Source organism: Heptranchias perlo, chromosome 24, assembly GCF_035084215.1.
Source record: "Heptranchias perlo isolate sHepPer1 chromosome 24, sHepPer1.hap1, whole genome shotgun sequence".
NCBI lineage: Eukaryota > Metazoa > Chordata > Chondrichthyes > Hexanchiformes > Hexanchidae > Heptranchias > Heptranchias perlo.
Window position 1 is genome coordinate 12,370,746 of NC_090348.1, and position 17,492 is coordinate 12,388,237.

At 44.2% G+C, this 17,492-nt stretch overlaps 1 protein-coding gene across 3 annotated transcripts in view; it reads right to left on the reverse strand.

Moving 5' to 3' along the window:
* ptpro (protein tyrosine phosphatase receptor type O) overlaps positions 1-17,492 on the reverse strand; it is a 140,724-nt gene that overhangs the window by 77,081 nt on the left and 46,151 nt on the right. For all 3 annotated transcript variants that reach the window (XM_068004774.1, XM_068004773.1, XM_068004771.1), the window contains exon 2: positions 11,590-11,869. In XM_068004774.1, the coding sequence (XP_067860875.1) occupies positions 11,590-11,869 (280 nt within the window). The remainder of the gene's footprint in view (positions 1-11,589; positions 11,870-17,492) is intronic.

Genomic DNA, 17,492 nt, shown 5'->3' on the forward strand with positions numbered 1-17,492 from the left:
CAGCAACAAGGCTCCTTGCCAGGAGCACGACGTCAGAAAATTACCCCTTTAATTAGATGTTGTGGCACTGTCCATTGTAAAAAATCAAATGTAGACTTTATAATTAGGCTAACATACAAATACAAATTGACTAAGAAAAGTAAGTCAAAATGTGATCACATAGATGTCTACTTTTATGCTGCCTTCTAGCTAAATTAATACATTAATTATGAAATGTTCTAATAAAATTATTATTAGTGAAGATGGATGGGAGGAGGAAGAGGATAAAGAAGAACATGGCAGCACAGAATAACAATTAATTGTTGTTCAATTCCCCATTTCTTGTACTTTCTATGAAGGTACACACGTTTATAAAGGTAACAACAATGAGCAGCGAGTGTGAACAGGAGCAGCCTTAGCAAACTGTGACGTTCACATTCATGATCACACCACACAATAACCCAATCACAGGGGTTGGTGAGCATAGTCAATAAAGACTGGACACACGTAGTTCAGGTGTATTGTTCAAACATTTATACCAGCCCAGGCTGTCCTAACTGTTGGGCCGAATGGCCTACTTCTGTGCTGTACATCCTATGTGATTCAATGGGCAAGATTTTAACTATAGAAGTCCGATGGGTTGGGTGCGGGGCGGCAAACAAAATCGGGCATTTCTGGAGCCAGAAGGAATCCCGGCTCCAATCCGACAAAAAATGCGTACGTCCCAGACCCTGAGTGCGCGCCGTTCCAGAACCCCGGAAGTCCCGCCGGCAATTAAAACCGGTGAGACAATATTTAAACCAACAATTGAAGTACTTAAAGTACTTGAAATCTGCCTTAATATAATTAATCGTGCTGACAAGTGATTTCAACGCTGCCTCAATGTGTTTCCCGTGCTGTGTGAAGCACGTCATGGGAAACTAGGCGGGTTGCAGGCCGGCAACCATTGGAACATTCAAATCCCTGTTTGACAGATGGGGATAAAAGGTGAGTTATTGTAGCAGGGCACTCAGTTCTCTCAGACAAACTTTTGGCTGGGAGATCTTTGTGTTTAGACTGAAAATTCTTGGTTCACACTCAGAATTGTTCTGTTTACACATATTTACCTACTTTTTGGACCCCCTCAAACTGACACCATCAGGATGGGGGGGGCGCAATGGCTGCATTTACCAGAGGACGAGGAACATCACCAGCCTCACCAGGCACGGCGTGCACTTCCGCCACTTGCAGCTCCACAACACAGTGCTGCCCCACAGGCACCTGCACAAGAGCAGAGAGGGCAACAACAGAGGGACCGACATCGCAGGAGGCACTACCCTCGTGGGAGGGTCTACAGATCGAGGCTGATCTTCCTGAACCTCTGAGGAGCAGTGCCTACGGAGGCTGAGAGTGAGTCGCCAGGTGGTCAAAGACATCTGCAGCCTCCTTCATGCCGAGCTGCTCCCGGCTGGGCCTGGTGGCATCGCATTGCCCGTGGCAGTTAAAGTCTCCACTGCCCTCAACTTCTTCATCTCCAGATCATTGCAGGGCGCCACCGGTGACATTGCCGGGGTCTCTCACAAGTGCACAGACAGGTCACCGACAGCTTGTTTCGCAGGGCCTCGCAATATGTCAACTTCCCCATGGACGACCTCAGCCAGACGGAGAGAGCAGTGGGTTTCCACTCTGTGGCTGGCTTCCCACGGTTACAGGGTGCAATTGATTGCACACATATAGCAATCTGAGCACCTGCACACGAGCCAGGACTGTTCATCAACAGAAAGGGATATCACTCCATCAACACTCAGCTCGTTTGTGACCACCACAAAAGATTTCTTCATGTGTGCGCCAGATTCCCTGGCAGCTGCCATGATTCATCCATTCTGAGGGAATCCAACATCCCGGCCCTCCTCCACGCACCAAACACCCTTAAGGGCTGGCTCTTCGGGGACAAGGGATACTCCCCTGCACACGTGGCTCATGACACCTCTGAGGAATCCCATCAACGAGGAACAGCGTCGATACAACGACAGCCACATCGCCATCAGGTCTATAATTGAACATGCGATAGGGCTGCTGAAGATGAGATTTCGATGCCTCGATCGTTCTGGGGGAGCGTTTCAATATGCATCAGCGAGAGTGGGTTAAATTACAGCAGTGTGTTATGTCCTGCACAACATGGAGCAACAGAGAGGATTACTGGTTGATGAGGCCCCATGCCCTCATCCAGCAGCCACATCTGCCATCAATACTGAGGAGGAGGAGGAGGAGGAGGAAGAAGAGGACGAGGAGTCCACTGGCAGAGCAACGGCTCACCTGGCTGCTCGTGAGGCCAGGGAGTCACTAATATTTGAACGATTGTCATAAGGACATCTGCAAAGAGCAATGCCAACACCAGCCGCACCCTACCCCCAACCCCGCCCCGCACAAAATAGTCCTACAACTATACACTGTAAACACACCCAAAGGGTGGCATCAAGTCTCGCTATTCATGATGAAGCACATGAAAGGGCGCTATCACAAAAGGTAGTCAAGAATGGGCAAGACGTGAGAGTAGTGGTGAGAAGTGTAACATTTATTGTGAATTTAACAAAAAACAAATGTAAATGAAAAACATGACAGTCTGTCAGACACCCTTGTGCATACCCTTCATGATCACTAAACCTTAGCCTTTCTCTTCCTACTACTTCTACGTGGTACATCCCCTGTGGCTGCAGCAGAGGTAGTGGCAGGTTGCTCACGTTCATGCCCTGACTGCTTAGATGCTTTCGGCCTACACCCTCTGGATTTTGGAGCCTGTGAGGGCTCCACCTGCACATGTGCAGGGGCAGACTCGGCCCTTGGAGAGGAGGCAGGTTGAGAGGGGGGCAACAAGTGAGACGTGGGAGTGATTTGAGTGGTGTCCCCACTTCCATGTCCCCTTTCGCCATTATCCCTGTCCTGGGCCAGGCCCACATCACTCCAACCACCCTGCTGAACAACAGTTTGGAGGACATGTGTGATGCCTTGTAAGCCCAGTTTAAAGTTTCTGTCTGCCTGTTTAAGGCAGCAGAATATTGTTCACCCCGAGTCCAAAAGGTCATTGCCAGGGCCTGAATGGACTAATTTGTAAGCCGTGCTTGAAGCTCAATGGAGCAATGGAGGCTAGCCCTCTCTCCATCAGAGACATTCCCGCACGTACCTGCGACACTATCTCAGACACTTGCTCACGTCCCTTTAACAGTATCTCAGAGATTCCCTCCCGTACCTGTGCCGTCTTTCAACTCATGCAGGAGTTGGACTCCTCCATCCTCTGGGCTATTGTGGAGAGAGTGCATAGCGCCTGTTCCAGTACCTTGCAAATGTGCTGTTGTTCCTCGATCATTCTCCTTTTAAAGGATGGCCCCCAGGGTTCAGCATCTGCGACCAGCTGAGCAGAGCCTGGAGAGGAGTGCGCCCACCAACGCAGGACTCTCCACAGCTGCCCCTGCCACCAGTCTCTGCTCGTGCTCACTTGTGTGTGGTGACTCACCAGGTGCCAACCCAACTAACTGACTATTAGGACCCACCGAGGTGTGAGTATCTGCGCTGGTGGATGGCTCACTAAGATGCGATGGTGAGCCCTCAGACGCTGGGAGCTCCTCTGAGGAATCGCCCTTGCCTGTCACTTTGGTCGTTGAAGGGCCTGGAAGAGAATATTAAGCATCATCACAAATGTGTCATGTTGCGATGAGCATACTGAGGTGTGCGACATGCCAATCATTGTTAACATCAGTTCATGTTGTGTGTGATGAATGTTAAAGTTGTGCCACCAGACGTTTGTGGGGTGCCAGTCTCAGTGTCCCCAACGGACAGGCACTCGAGGGTGTGGCTGATCTCCAGGGTCTCCTCCTCCGCCTCTCTGAGGACCACTATTTGTTGTGCCCCCACCCCCTCCAGTCCTCGCCCTCTCCCGTGCATTTTGTGCTCTCTTCTCCTACAAGGGGAGAAAGTACAGATATGTATGAGTGAGGGTGAAGTAGCCAGCCAATGAATGCATTGGTTTGGGTGAGGCTGACCCTGAAAGAGGTGCATCAGAGGGTGAGTATGAGGCAGAGACATCACATTGGAACAGCATTGGGGTGAGTGGTAGTGGTGGGGTCACAAATGGGGAGGTGAGGAAGTGCTCAGGAAGTGAAGGTAAGTTGAGGATGAGCCTTAAGTGGGTGTGAGGAGTGATGTGATGGAGTAGTCTTGGCAGTGCAGAATGATGTGAGGGGGGGGCTTGGGGGTTGATGTGCACCATGGAATGCAGGAGAATCAGTAAGTGTACTCACTTTTGTTGACCTAGTTAGGTCATTGAAACGCTTCCTGCACTGGACCCAAGTGCGTGAGATGTTGCTCCTGCTGGTGACCTCCTCTGCCACCTCGAGCCAGGCCTTCTTGGTGGCAGAGGCAGGGCGCTTCCTCTTGTCGGCCGGGTAAAATAGTTCCCTCCTCCTCCTCACCCCGGCCAGCAACACGTGAGGCGTCACTGAATCTTGGAGCTGCCTTGCCCCTGTGCTGCTCCATTCTGCGTGCTTGCTCCTTGCTCCAGCAAAAGCTATTGGTGCAATGGCCCTTTAAATACAGGCACTCCAGCTGACTGCAGGTCACGAGGGTGCACAGTCTGCCCGCTGTGCAGCTTTCAGACGGCAAACCCGGAAACAAGGTTAGCGGCCACCAATTAATGGTGATTGCGTGGGGAACGGTAAGATTTTATTATTCCAGTCTGCCGAGCACCCACTGGCCCCCCCCCAACCCCCGCTGCCATCCAGCCACCTAATTAAAACCGTGCCCTATGTAACTGGTTTCTCCTGCACTGCTGAGGGCAGAAAATTGCAAATGGGTGAGGTTTAAGCACAAAATGCTTAAGACGCTACATTTCCATGGGAACGGTTATGGGCAGGTGTCAATCAGTTTAAAATAAACGAATTACTGTCTCGGTGTAAAAACAGCGCCCACAGGAATGTCGTACCTTTGATCGTTTATTTAGACAGACGTTACCTTTCCTGTTGTCTCCAGCTTGTCATTGGCGTTCTCGATCATAATGTGTTTGAGTCAATTACAAAACAGGGAATGGATCGATATACTGCAGTCAGGTTTAAAAAATTAATGTGATGGAGAGGATAGAAATATTACTTTCATTTATTGAGCTGTTATAAACTTATGCAAGTGTTTTTTTTTCTTTACAAGATGAGGGAGCAGCTCTTTAGTTTTGCTCTTGGCCTTGAAAATCTTTCGTAATTATAGCTAATAAGCTTCACATCTTCAGATTGGATTGAAAATCTTCATAGTTGGCACCTCTCCCAGTCAAAACTTTCAGAGAAAACTCTCCTCATTACTCTTATATCTGAAAAGGTCTATCTGATCATAGAATCATACAGCACAGAAGGAGGCCATTCAGCCCATTATGCCCGTGCCGGCTCTTTGAAAGAGCTGTCCAATTTAGTCCCACACCCCAGCTTTTTCCCCATAATCCTGCACATTAATCCTCTTCAAATACATCTCCAATTGCCTTTTGAAAGTTCCGATGGAATCTGCTTCTACCAGCCTTTCAAGTGGTATGTTCCAGATCTTAATAACCCTCTGTGTGAAAACATTTCTCCTCATTTCCCCTCTAGTTCTTTTGCCAATTATTTTAAATCGATGACCTCTGGTTACCGACCCACTTGCCAGAAGAAACAGTTTCTCCCTACTGGCTCTATCAAAACTCCTCATAATTTTGAATACCTCTATTTGGTCTCCCTTTAACCTTCTCTGCTCTAAAGAGAACAACCCCAGCTTCTCTAATCTCTCCACATAACTGAAGTTCCTCATCCCTGCTATCATCCTGGTAAATCTCCTCCGTACCCTCTCCAAGGCCTTGATATCTTTCCTAAGATATAGTGCCCAGAATTTGACACAGTACTCCAGCTGAGGCCTAACCAGTGATTTGTAAAGGTTTAGCATGACTTCCTTGTTTTTTTATTCAATGCCCCTATTTACAAATCCCATACGCTTTCTTAACCGCCTTATCAACTTGTCCTGCCACCTTCAAAGATTTGTGAATATGCACCCCCAGGTCCCTCTGCTCTTGCACCCCCTCAAAATAGTACCATTTAGATTATACTGTCTCTCCATGTTGTTCCTCACAAAGTGCATCACTTCACATTTATCCGCATTAAATTGCATCTGCCATGTGTCTGCCCATTTCACCAGTCTGTCTATTTCCTCCTGAAGTCTTCTACTTTCCTCCTCACTATTTACTACATCGCCAAGTTTTGTATCATCCGCAAACTCTGAAATTGTACTCCCTATACCCAAGTCCTGGTAATTTATATATAACAAGAAAAGCAATCGTTCTAATACTGACTCCTGAGGGACCCCACTGCATACTTTACTCCAATCAGAAAAACATCCGTTCACCACTACTATCTGCCTCCTATCCCTTAGTCAATTATGTACCCAAGTTATCACCATCCCTTTAATCCCATGAGCATCTATTTTCCGAATAAGTCTGTTATGTGGTATTTTATTAAATGCCTTTTGAAAGTCATTGATTGCATCCGAGTAGTGATTTGTCACTTTCTTCAAAGAATCTCTTGCTACTTATTACAAAGTCACCTGTTTCTGTTCTACTGTTTTCCCTTTAACAAGGACTCTGTTGATCTTTATTTGATGCTTAGGGTATCAATTTGCCTAGTTTGATCATTGTGGCTAGACTAGTTTTCCTTCTGGCATTGTCCCAGACATAAAGGGTTTCAAACCTCCATTTTAGAATCTTATTAATAGACTGTGAATACCTTGCTGAAGCCACAAGTTCTCTTGGCTTGTGAATCATAAACTCAATTTTCAGATTCTTCAAATCAGACATTCCATAGAGCCCCAGGTCAAATCCCCCCCCCCGCCCCCAAGTCTGGGTGTTTAATTTGAACAACTTCTCAACACTTATTTTCGCTCCTCTTTAGATCCTCTCCTGGCCCTGTTCTCAGGCCTCAGACAATACCAGTTTGTATCTAGCTATTACATCTAAAAGTAGCTTGGGGTTTCCCTTCCTCCTACTTACAAATTACCTTGTATCTGGTGACTGGGGAAATCAGAGGTGTGAGCCTGCATCTCTCACTCTACTGCTACAGCCTCAGTGTGTGAATGTGTATTCACAGAGAACTGTTCTCCTGGCAGTTACTTGAAGCTATGGTTTTTTTGTATATCACAAGCTAAACAACCTGTTAGATTAAATATTAGATGTTTCATTAAATCAAATCTTACAGGTGTTGGCACTTCAAAGGTTGGCACATTCTCAGTCAGTAAAGCAGGCAAGGTAGCCCCAGACTTATTTACTATTCTGACAGCTGCTAGAGGGCCTCCTGGAGACTTTACATCTGAGGGAAGACACTTTTTCAGAAGTAGCTATTGCCAAAATTAGTATAGAGTCTTTACCTGCTAAACTCTAATGGGCAAATATTGTTCTGAATGTTTTACAGCACCTTTCTTCCATTTCCATTTAGAAGTAAAAACGAGCTGTGCCAAGGATTGATGCCAAGGCAATGAGGTTGGATTGGGGAAATCCTGGTCTGATTAAAACCATCATCATCTGTACAACCACTTCCTCATTTATGAATTCCAATCGCCTTGAGATAAAGAACAACTTTCCATTAGCCTTTTTGATTACTTCTGGTGCCTGTGCACTGTGGACAAAATTTTTTTTATTCGTTCATGGGATGTGGGCGTCGCTGGCGAGGCCGGCATTTATTGCCCATCCCTAATTGCCCTTGAGAAGGTGGTGGTGAGCCGCCTTCTTGAACCGCTGCAGTCCGTGTGGTGACGGTTCTCCCACAGTGCTGTTAGGAAGGGAGTTCCAGGATTTTGATCCAGCGACGATGAAGGAACGGCGATATATTTCCAATGTCGGGATGGTGTGTGACTTGGAGGGGAACGTGCAGGTGGTGTTGTTCCCATGTACCTGCTGCTCTTGTCCTTCTAGGTGGTCGAGATCGCGGGTTCGGGAGGTGCTGTCGAAGAGGCCTTGGCGAGTTGCTGCAGTGCATCCTGTGGATGGTACACACTGCAGCCACAGTGCGCCGGTGGTGAAGGGAGTGAATGTTTAGGGTGATGGACGGGGTGCCAATCAAGCGGGTTGCTTTATCCTGGATGGTGTCGAGCTTCTCGAGTGTTGTTGGAGCTGCACTCATCCAAGCAAGTGGAGAGTATTCCATCACACTCCTGACTTGTGACTTGTAGATGGTGGAAAGGCTTTGGGGAGTCAGGAGGTGAGTCACTCGCCACAGAATACCCAGCCTCTGACCTGCTCTCGCAGCCACAGTATTTATATGGCTGGTCCAGTTCAGTTTCTGGTCAATGTTGACCCCCAGGATGTTGATGGTGGGGGATTCGGCGATGGTAATGCCGTTGAATGTCAAGGGGAGGTGGTTAGACTCTCTCTTGTTGGAGATGGTCATTGCCTGGCACTTGTCTGGCGCGAATGTTACTTGCCACTTATGAGCCCAAGCCTGGATGTTGTCCAGGTCTTGCTGCATGCAGGCTCGGACTGCTTCATTATCTGAGGGGTTGCGAATGGAACTGAACACTGTGCAATCATCAGCGAACATCCCCATTTCTGACCTTATGATGGAGGGAAGGTTATTGATGAAGCAGCTGAAGATGGTTGGGCCTAGGACACTGCCCTGAGGAACTCCTGCAGCAATGCCCTGGGGCTGAGATGATTGGCCTCCAATAACCACTACCATCTTCCTTTGTGCTAGGTATGACTCCAGCCACTGGAGAGTTTTCCCCCTGATTCCCATTGACTTCAGTTTTACGAGGGCTCCATGGTGCCACACTCGGTCAAATGCTGCCTTGATGTCAAGGGCAGTCACTCTCACCTCTCCTCTGGAATTCAGCTCTTTTGTCCATGTTTGTAATGAGGTCTGGAGCCGAGTGGTCCTGGCAGAACCCAAACTGAGCATCGGTGAGCAGGTTATTGGTGAGTAAGTGCTGCTTCATAGCACTGTCGATGACACCTTCCATCACTTTGCTGATGATTGAGAGTAGACTGATGGGGCGGTAATTGGCCGGATTGGATTTGTCCTGCTTTTTGTGGACAGGACATACCTGGGCAATTTTCCACATTGTCGGGTAGATGCCAGTGTTGTAGTTGTACTGGAACAGCTTGGCTAGAGGCGCAGCTAGTTCTGGAGCACAAGTCTACAGCGCTACAGCCGGGATGTTGTCGGGGCCCATAGCCTTTGCTGTATCCAGTACACTCAGCCATTTCTTGATATCACATGGAGTGAACCGATTTGGCTGAAGACTGGCTTCTGTGATGGTGGGGATATCGGGAGGAGGCCGAGATGGATCATCCACTTGGCACTTCTGGCTGAAGATGGTTGCAAACGCTTAAGCCTTGTCTTTTGCACTCACGTGCTGGACTCCGCCATCATTGAGGATGGGGATGTTTGCAGAGCCTCCTCCTCCCGTTAGTTGTTTAATTGTCCACCACCATTCACGACTGGATGTGGCAGGACTGCAGAGCCTTGATCTGATCCGTTGGTTGTGGAATCGCTTAGCTCTGTCTATAGCATGTTGCTTCCGCTGTTTAGCATGCATGTAGTCCTGAGCTGTAGCTTCACCAGGATGGCACCTCTTTTTTAGTTACGCCTGGTGCTGCTCCTGGCATGCTCTTCTACACTCCTCATTGAACCAGGGTTGATCCCCTGGCCGCATGGTAATGGTAGAGTGAGGAATATGCCGGGCCATGAGGTTACAGATTGTGCTGGAATACAATTCTGCTGCTGCTGATGGCCCACAGCGCCTCATGGATGCCCAGTTTTGAGCTGCTAGATCTGTTCTGAATCTATCCCATTTAGCACGGTGGTAGTGCCACACAACACGTTGGATGGTGTCCTCAGTGCGAAGATGGGACTTCGTCTCCACGAGGACTGTGCGGTGGTCACTCCTACCAATACTGTCATGGACAGATGCATTTGCGACAGGTAGATTGGTGAGGACGAGGTCAAGTCGTTTAACAACACTATTCTGAAGTCAGCTACGAAGGGGAAGTGTTACAGCAGGCTGGAATGACTTAACCTTGGTTTTGTTTCCACATTTTTTTCCCTGATTTCCTGTGGGGAAGCTCCTACGATCAATGACACAAGATCAAGATCAAAACCGTTCATACATTAATCCACCACGGCTTCGTTTTGTGAAACTTTCACTGGTTAAATAAAATACTATGTCTGGCCCTTGCCCTAGATCTCACCAGTTTGTTTCTGGACATTTTCCTTGACTTTGATGCTCAACATCAGCTTTTAAACTCCATCTCTGGAGCAACTGCCCACATAAGCAATCCCATAAAAAGTGCTAACTTTTTATTTAGTTTTCTTCAAACAGAAATTTGTCTTTGCATTTAATTGAAAACTATTACTTACTTAATAAACTCTTTAGACAAAAGATTACTTTTTGCAATATTAACACAAAAGCTTAGTACACTTGTATGATACTCTATTGTCTTTTATCTTCACAGAGGTATTAGCTGTTTTTTCAATTGTGAATGGCAATTGTAATCAAGAAACTGACTGGAGAATGGTATCCATTCCTCCTATTGACACTTGTTGCACAAAATTCTACATAAGATGTTATTAATAGCAACAAACAAAAGTTCTTTGATGTGCTTAGGTATTTAAATAAGTTGACTGGATTGCCACAGAATGGTTTAATCAGGACAGAAAATCGTGCTCTAATGTCGTAGCTCTAACTCTAAGCGTGACTTCCCCATTGAGAACTGGGAATTGTGAAATCGCCCCTATAGTACAAAGAGATTGTAACCTACCCTATGAATTTGTTGGCACCAAGTGAAAACAACATCCCTTTTGTTAACAAACTCAACTAAATATTGGTTAAACCATTCTATGCCAATCTACTAACTGGTCATAAAAAAATTTCAACAGTAAATGTGCTCATTGGTCATTATATGAAGCCGGAAAACCCTACACCAAAATTCCTGAATACGCTGAAGTTTCTAAATAAAGTTTAACAAATATTTTGGTGATACAAAACTAGTTGACAAGTCATCAACTGTGTGTAAATGGGAGTGGAATATACATTTCTGAAGATCTTTGACCATATTTGATCAAGTAAACAAGATACTGTCAACTTCAACTGCCTGCGTTGAGGTTTCTGTGACAGCTTCTTATTCATTATGATGAGGAAAGGTCATCCAAGTAAAGCTTAGTAAAATAAACCCTAAATATGATTAAACAAACAGAGGGTGACTCCCCCCCCCAGCAATATATTCTTATATGGAATCTTAACACTAACTTTTGTATGTCAAGTCTTCTGTGATGTAATAAAGCAGCATATTGTCCTTCTCAGAACATCACTGGAATTCTCCTGAAAATTGCAGACAAACTGAGATCTCTTACTAAATGCCAAATATAGAATTCCATGTTCCAAAGACATTACATACAGTAATAAAGCATAGATTACAGAATGTGCTCTAATATGGAGATCCAGACGATGTTGAGAAACCATGTTTCACTCTTGCAGTCTATAATACCATCTGAGCCAGAGAGGTTACTCATTCTTAGGCATCCATTATCCTATATTTAACTGACTTGACAAATATAGTAAATACAAAAAAAAAGAGTTGCTTACTTGTTAGTACAGCAACTAAATGTACCGGCTTAACAGTTAATTTTGAGCTTCCAGTCAGGAGGGTAACTAAGTAGTAGATCCCATGGTAAGAAGCATTGAAGACCACAGGAGGAGGGAGTGTACTGTTGAAGGCTTTGAACTGGAGTTTATAGTTGGTCAGGTTAACAGACTGTGTTATCTTCACATAGTACAGAGAAGATCCATTAGTCACATCAGAAGGCTGGAGTGACACTATGATTTTGTTGTCATCACTAACCGTGGCAGTGATTGCAGCAGCACTCTGGATAGAGGGAATGAAAGAGTAAGCATTAAAATAACATTTTTGAAATGGTGTTTTTCACACAAGCAAATGCACAGTACGGTCGAATTAAATAATCAAAGGAAAACCACCCCTCTGTACAAATACTTCGGACCTGGAAAAAGAAAACATCTATTCAGATGTAATCACATTTATCACGCATGCAAAGAGGAAAAAGAGATCAGCAGAAAAATCAGTAGGTAATGCCCAGTTATATACATGTCAGATGGATTCAAAGAACCGGAAAATTCAGGTCAAGAGTAAAAGACAGAGTCTTGTACACTAGAACAGAGTATCGCAGTGGAACTATCTCTCAATAAGGATTCATTCCCTAAAAAAAGGATGGCTTCCTTTTCAAGATCAACTATCTTTTTGAGATTAAAAATTAGTGGGCTTATTAAGATAAACATAAACCAATTGCTAATTGGATTTTTAAAAAACATATATAAAACAGCATATTCTAACTGTACTATGTTGGAAGGTTTAGTTGGGGATCTTGCACTTTGCTATTGCTATACTTAAAGTGGTATCATACCTGGAATTTTAGTTAATTAAAACCACTGTAGATACAACAACAACAACACAACAACTCGCATTTATATAGTGCCTTTAGCGTAGTAAAACACCCCAAGGTGCTTCACAGGAGCGATTATCAAACAAAATTTGACACTGAACCACATAAGGAGATATTAGGACAGGTGACCAAAAGCTTGGTCAAAGAAGTAGGTTTTAAGGAGCATCATAAAGGAGGAGAGAGAGGCAGAGAGGTTTAGGGGGGGAATTCCAGAGCTTAGGGCCTAGGCAGCTGAAGGCACGGCCGGCAACGGTGGAGCGATTAAAATCGGGGATGCACAAGAGGCAAGAATTGGAGGAGCGCAGAGATCTCGGAGCGTTGTAGGGCTGGAGGAAGTTACAGAGATAGGGAGGGGCGAGGGCATGGAGGGATTTGAAAACAAGGACATCCCTAGTGATTACATTTTAGATGTACATTTTTCCCTAACACATATCCAGAATCTGTACATAGACATGTATTACAATGCAATTGAAATTAATGGGATAAAATTGCATATAAAAAGCTTTTGCAGAGATCTGAGTTGTTATATCAATGGATTTGACTGCAGTATGGACATAAAACGTCCCAAGGCACTTCACAGGAGTGATTATCAAAAAAAATTTGACACCAAGCCACCACTGAGTATATTCAAGGCTGAGATCGATAGATTTTTGGATTCTAGGGTAATCAAGGGATATGGGGATCAGGCGGGAAAGTGGAGTTGAGGTTGAAGATCAGCCATGATCTTGTTGAATGGCAGAGCAGGCTCGAGGGGTCGTATGGCCTACTCCTGCTCCTATTTCGTATGTTCTTATGTTCTTATACAATGATGTGTGTTGCCGCCTTCATACCTGTTCAATCAAAGTACGTAAAGGTAACTGAAACATTGCATTTCAAAATACACATTAGGGTAAATTTTGTGAGATGACGCTCCCAGCACTACTGATGGGAGGATCAGGTCTGGAGATCAGTGCACCTGATCTGTAGCACTCTCAATTTCTGGTCATTAATTTTAATAACTACATAATCAGGAGTGTCACATATCAAGTGCACTGATCTCCCCACTCGATCTTCCAATCCACATTTTAGAGCAATAGTCTAAACCACGAGCCTCACCCCCAAAAAATTAACCTTATAGTTTCAAGGGAAAAAAAATGGATCGCTTCACAATTACTAAATAAAGAAAAAAAAGTAGATCCAGATATCAAAAATTGCTTCACTCGTACAATCTGTTGTAGTCATACCTAACTGAAAGTTACTAAGACAAACTCAATCTATCACAGGTGAACGTAGAGAGGTTCTTATTTTAATGGTTTTGATATTTCTCTAGTAAATCTTATATTTTTTAAAAATGGCTGCTTTAAGCTAAAAGTTCTTGTGTATTTTGCTATTTGTTGTAAATGGAGGTGCCAGTGGTCAAAAAAGATTGTAAATTCATTAATCCTGTGCTCCCAATGAGGGGTCCTGCTCAAATGCCATGCGGGTCAGAGATGGTACAACACTGTTGCAACTCCACTGACCCACAATGCATTTGAGGCTGGAACCTCACTGGAATCGTAGGACTGCTGAATTTACTCTGTGGAACATTTGTAGTAGTACCTTTCAATTTTAATAAATGAGCAGGTCGAGGGTAAGTCAGAGGTTGAGTACTCAATGATACATACTTCAAGATTCTGATCATGTAGTTACTGAGATGTGTGTCAAATGATTGTGTCTCAATCCCCACTGCGCTTATGTTTAGGGCAGAGTGTGGCAGACCCAAGGCCTTAAGGAACTCTCAATGAGGAAGCAATGGTTTATTTGTTCAGGAAGTTTAGTACTGTTAAATTGGAAGGGGGGGCAGAAATAAGGATGTTTTTGTTGCACAATGTTTCACATCAATGTGTCCATACGCACTGATAATGTACAAGTGCATAATTGTATGTTACAATAATACAGCACTCAAATGGATGTGAGCTAATTTACTCCTAATGCACCACTGACTTCCTTCACAGAGCCAGGAGAAACCAGTTGATCATCAACTGCACCCACACATCCGAACACCAACAATCACTATTCACACTTTAAGCAAGCATACTCACTAAATGAGAAGTAGATAGTGATGTCGACAAGGATGCACAGAGTGAGGCACTAAGTGCTAGTGTTGAAGGTGTGGAAGTGATGTCGGATCAGATGGTATAGGGCAGAAGCGTACCATACTGGATAAGAACATAAGAACATAAGAAATAGGAGCAGGAGTAGGCCAATCGGCCCCTCGAGCCTGCTCCGCCATTCAATAAGATCATGGCTGATCTGATCCTAATCTCAAATCTAAATTCATGTCCAATTTCCTGCCCGCTCCCCGTAACCCCTAATTCCCTTTGCTCTAACTGTGTTGTATTGAGATACTGGCCTTAGTGGTCATGCTTCCAAATGAGGCTGGTGTATCTGTCGGCCTGTATTGAGCAGTCACTTGCCTCTTCACAAAATACTGGAAGAAGTTCTGGGTAATATGAAGTAATCGAACACCTATGTGCTGCTGCCACCTACTGGAGTGTTGTCATCAAGAACTAATTGTCTACACTGCAGTCCACCATTGTCTGCAATGCCAATGCTGCCTGCAGTGGAGGCCGCACTTAGACAAACCACAAGCACAGTAGGAACATTTTTCATGAGCGCTCCCACTCCTCCATTAGAGGCTTCGGAGTCCAAACTCAAAAGATTCTGGCATCAATTCAATTGAAAAATAGTTACAGGTGACCGTGACATAGGGATTCTGAAATGTCAAAGATTCCCCGTTTTATACTCTCATGGATCAGTGGGCATGGCAAGCAGATATCCTTCATTGGTGACAAGGGGAATTTATGTTACCAGTTGGCACTCAAGTCAACAGCAGTGCATCACTTAGCACTGCAACAAGGGACAGTAGGCACTGCTTCTGAAAGCACTGAACAAACAGGAACAGCTCTGACCTGGAGTGAAATATTCATTTTTCCAATCCGAGTTTTAGATGCAAAATGTCACACAAGTTCCTCATTAATGATCTTTAACTAGTTCAATTGGCCTTTATCGTTGCTTTTTGCAAGCATTTTTACACAATTTTTGAGGGGTTTAGAATGCTGACAATATCAATGTGAATGAATCTTCCACTGACAATTTATCCTGACAAATCATTACTCTTTATTCATGTCCACTTTTCCGCCAAGATTAAATCTTGGGGCCACAACACCAGTTATAACATACAGTAAAGATGCAACTTGCGCTTTGGAGGAATTTATCTACAAAGCTGCAACTAACTCATCCAACAGACCTTTAATTAGATACACCACTCTGCTTAACTTACACACAGTGCTCCGCATAGAGTTGTTACTTCGATACAGAATTTATCTATTGACATGAATGAATCTAGGTTATTCCAGTAACTTGGCACAATGGAGCAGGAGCAAGGATTCTGCAAGATCATGGAACGTGTCCAATACATTTGTGGAACTGTCCCAAGAACAGAGGCAGAAATGGGAATTAACTTCAGACACAAAAAGGTAACAGGCACCCTTTTAAAGTAATCTGTAAATGATCTAATTAAATCTAGATGCCGCTGATCACGCATCAAGGGTGCACCAGAAGCAAGTGGATGCTGGTCAGAGGAATGATAAATCCTGTTAGTTCATATTTCCCTAATAGAGGTGTCTGCTGTGTGCCCATGGCCTGACTGAGAAGTGATCAAACTCATTGTTCAAGTTGCTGGGCTGGCTTCCTAGCAGCTTAAACCCTACAGTATGACTCTTATCATTCTGTCATTCAGTCTCTTGGCATATTGATTTATTGCCCAACATGGAGAAACTGTATCACTGACCTGAATACTAAGAAGTTATCATAATGAGAATGAGTTACTGAAACACTGTATCTCACTTACAAAACATTGAGAGCTCAGTTCGAAAATTTGAAGTTGGTCACGTTTTTGGACGCTGGCCAAATATGTCAAAATTAAACCTCAACAAGATCAGCATAGCAGATAAACTTTTAATTCCGTCAAGTCTGCAAACCTTTTGATTTTATATGCCAGAGTACAAGGATGGGCTGTTGGATCATGTCCTAAGGACGTGGCAATATCAAGATTAATCCCAGACTGCACACATCTCACATACTGTTCATACAGATTCCCTTTTGCACTGTAACAATGGATAGCTTGGAGTCGATGAAAAACGGTAATTTCTGGTGACACTATAATGAGTCGATGGAGCCGTTGACAGAGATTTATAGCAGCTGGCATAATGAGGCCAAAACTGGCATAATCCACTCATGGATGGCAGGAAAATTGCTTTGCACTTTAGTGGCTCTTAATGGATGATGTGCTGTTTTGTTCTCTTTTTTTGTGCATTTGAAAGAAATAAATCAACGATAGCTCTGCTTCCTTAATCACATGCAAGGACAGGGAGCTTCAAGTGTTACTTGGCAGTAAATCACAAAATACTACCCTTTCTGAGCACGATAGTCATTATTAAATGGAAACATGCGCCTGTGTTTATGTAGTACACATTTTCAAATGTGGAGCACATAAACTAATTATAATTATAGTACATGAATGTTCTCATTAATATAAAGTACAAACAATGCATGTAGTAATATTTCATAAAAACTCTGGGCTTTCATCTTGAAATGATCAAAGCCTGTTCTATGGACATGATTAATCATTGAGCCAATAATGTATTGTAAATATAAACTAAAAAACCACAGCATTTTCCTTCAGAATTCAATGCATTCATTCATATTGACAAAAGTTCTATATTTTCTAATTGCCAGGTATACAATCCACATAAAAAAACTTGCTTATGTATAACATCTTTATGTTCTCTCGATGTCCCAAGGTGCTTCTCAGCCAAGAAATTATTTTTTGAAGTACATTCACTGTTATATAGGCAAGTATGGCAGCCAGTTTGCACACAGTAAAGTCCCACAAACAGCAAATCAGATAAATGACCAGTTACTCTGCATTGATGGTGTTGTTCGAGGGATGCATATTGGCCAGGACACTTTGAGAACTAGCTGCCCTTCTTCAAATGGTGCCATGAGATC